A 2,358-nucleotide genomic window follows, 5' to 3' on the forward strand; every position below is an offset into this window, starting at 1 on the left:
CTGCCCGGAGGAATTCCAGCAGGCAGGAAGGCAGAGGAGCAGAGAGAACACTGTCGTTCTCAGAGGCCCTCACTCTTATACAAAAGGCCACACCCCCAGAGGTGTCACCACGCTATCACTTGATTGACAGGTTTGACTTCACTTCTAGCCAGGAAAGTCGAGTTGACATCAAATTGTCCAACTACCAAATAAGATTTACTACTAATATTTTTCTTTAATATTAATAAAATAATAGTGTCTGATGACAGCTTCCACAGCTGACGAGGTTCCCATTGAACAATGACAACACTCCCTGCTTTGAGACAATGGTTCCACCTTCTACAGCATTTTAGCCTTTTCATGAATTCCCATCTGGATGTTTTGCTTCTAGTCATTTGTGTCCCTGTCCCCCTAACTGCTGCATCTGGGTTTCAGAGTCATCGCTGACCACTTGGTAAAACAAGCGCTAAATCCACTCCGTAGAGCCCGTTCCTTCTTTCTGACCCAGAGCCACTCTATCCAGGGTTCCTGATAGGGAGCAGAGGGCCTCCTTTTTCTCCCTCGGAGCGACTGGCGAATTTGAAGCCCCTCCTTGTCTAACACCGAACCCACGGGGCCACAAGAGAGCCTTGTCCATGTGATAGGCTGTCTTCCTCTTACTTCCTTTGTTCCCTGTTGCCGTCGATTTCTTCATTCCAGTTTGTCAGTACCCAGTTTGCAGGGTTGATTCTTTGTTTGATAGGTGCACTCAGTACTGGCTTCTCTCCCCGTTCATCTGACTTACTGGTGCCTCCGGCAGCACAGAGTGCATACGGAGTTGATGTTTCTATACCATTCAGATGAAGTTCTGAAGATTAAAATAAATGTTGGCAGCCAAAGTTGCTTTTCCCCTCCCTCCTCCTCCTCCTTTCCTTGATAAAACTCAACCAAACTCACTGCCATCGAGTTGATGCTGACTTGCGGTGACCCCACCGGACAAGACAGAACTGCCCCATGGCTTCTGGGAGTAGGAAGCCCTGTCTTCTACTGTGGAGCAGCTGTTGGTTTTGAACTGCTGACCTGGTGGATCGCAGCCCCACGCATAACCACCATACCAAGGAAAGACGATCCCTCCTTGACAGGCGCTCTTGATGTATTCAGCTTGATCTATCCTTCCCTGGATGTGTGGGGCCAGCGAGTCACTTCCGACTCACCGTGACCCTGTGCACATCAGAATGAAATATCGCCTGGGCCTGGGCCGTGCTCAGAATTGTTCCTGTGCTGGGGCCCATTGTTGTAGCCACTGCGTCCATCCATCTCCTGGAGCGTCTTCCTCTCTTTCACTGCCCCTTTCCTTTACCAAGCTTGATGTCCTTCTCCAGGGACAGGCTCCGTGATGGTCTAGACAAAAGCCCAGTGCAGTTTTTCCCTTCACAGTGGGTGTGTTTTATATCCCGCTTGTGGAAGACAAGAGGGAAGCCTGATGGGCTAGTGGTTACGCATTGGGCTGTGAGCCACAAAGTCAGCAGTTTGAAACCACCAGCCAGTTCCATGGAAGAAAGACGGGACTTTCTACTCCCGTAACCAGTCACGGTCTCAGAAACTCACGGGGGCAGTGCTGTCCTGTCCACCGGGGTGGCTGTGGGTCGGCATCCACTTGACAGCAGCGAGTTGGTTTTTTTAATTCGATGTGGCAAACAAAACCATTTTCCTTCTGTAAGGTCACGACCAATGGTTCCTTTGTCTGCTTCTAAAAGCCCAGTCGCTTTGTTTCTCAACAAAGCTCTCATTTCGTCAGCGATAGGGTCCATTCGGGGTTGCCGGAGGCCGAAGTTCCGGGGCAGTGGCTTGTGCCTCAAGTGCCCTTGCAGATTGTTCTTCCCTCCGCCTTTCTCCTCTTCTGCATTAGCCGACCGAGGCGGAGAAGGACCTGGCGAGCAAGATCGAGAGCATGTGGTCCGCGCTCTTCAGCGACTCCGTGAACGTGGAGCGCGCCCTGGGAGGCATCAAGCGGACGTTCACAGAGGTACCCGTGCCCTTGGCTTTCTGATCCAAACCCTGAAAGCCACCGCGGGGCTCAACAGAAGCGCCCTTGCTCTTTCTCAGATCACCCGAAGCGAGATTTCAAACTACAAGGAGCAGATACGGGAGTTTGCGAAACGTTTTTATACTGAAGGACCCGGTTCTGTTGGGGAAGATCTTGATCGAGGTAAGAATGTTCCCGGTGGTCTGCCTGAAATATTGAAGTCTTGAATCTGAGTAAGTTTTTTGCATAAGAATTCTTTTTTTTAAATCGTTTTATTAGGGGCTCTTACAACTCTTATCACAATCCATACATTCATCCATTGTATAAAGCACATTTGTACATTCATTGCCCTCATCATTCTCAAAACATTTGCT

The 2,358-nt window shown here is 49.8% G+C and overlaps 1 protein-coding gene across 1 annotated transcript in view; it reads left to right on the top strand.

The window, feature by feature from the left end:
- DNAH10 (dynein axonemal heavy chain 10) overlaps positions 1-2,358 on the top strand; it is a 150,035-nt gene that overhangs the window by 44,192 nt on the left and 103,485 nt on the right. The window contains exons 22-23 of the mRNA XM_045296728.1: positions 1,868-1,984; positions 2,065-2,167. Coding sequence (XP_045152663.1) covers positions 1,868-1,984; positions 2,065-2,167 — 220 coding nt within the window. The remainder of the gene's footprint in view (positions 1-1,867; positions 1,985-2,064; positions 2,168-2,358) is intronic.

The sequence above is a fragment of the Echinops telfairi genome, unplaced genomic scaffold, assembly GCF_000313985.2.
Source record: "Echinops telfairi isolate 266 unplaced genomic scaffold, ASM31398v2 ScPeMD7_7412;HRSCAF=8450, whole genome shotgun sequence".
Lineage (NCBI taxonomy): Eukaryota > Metazoa > Chordata > Mammalia > Afrosoricida > Tenrecidae > Echinops > Echinops telfairi.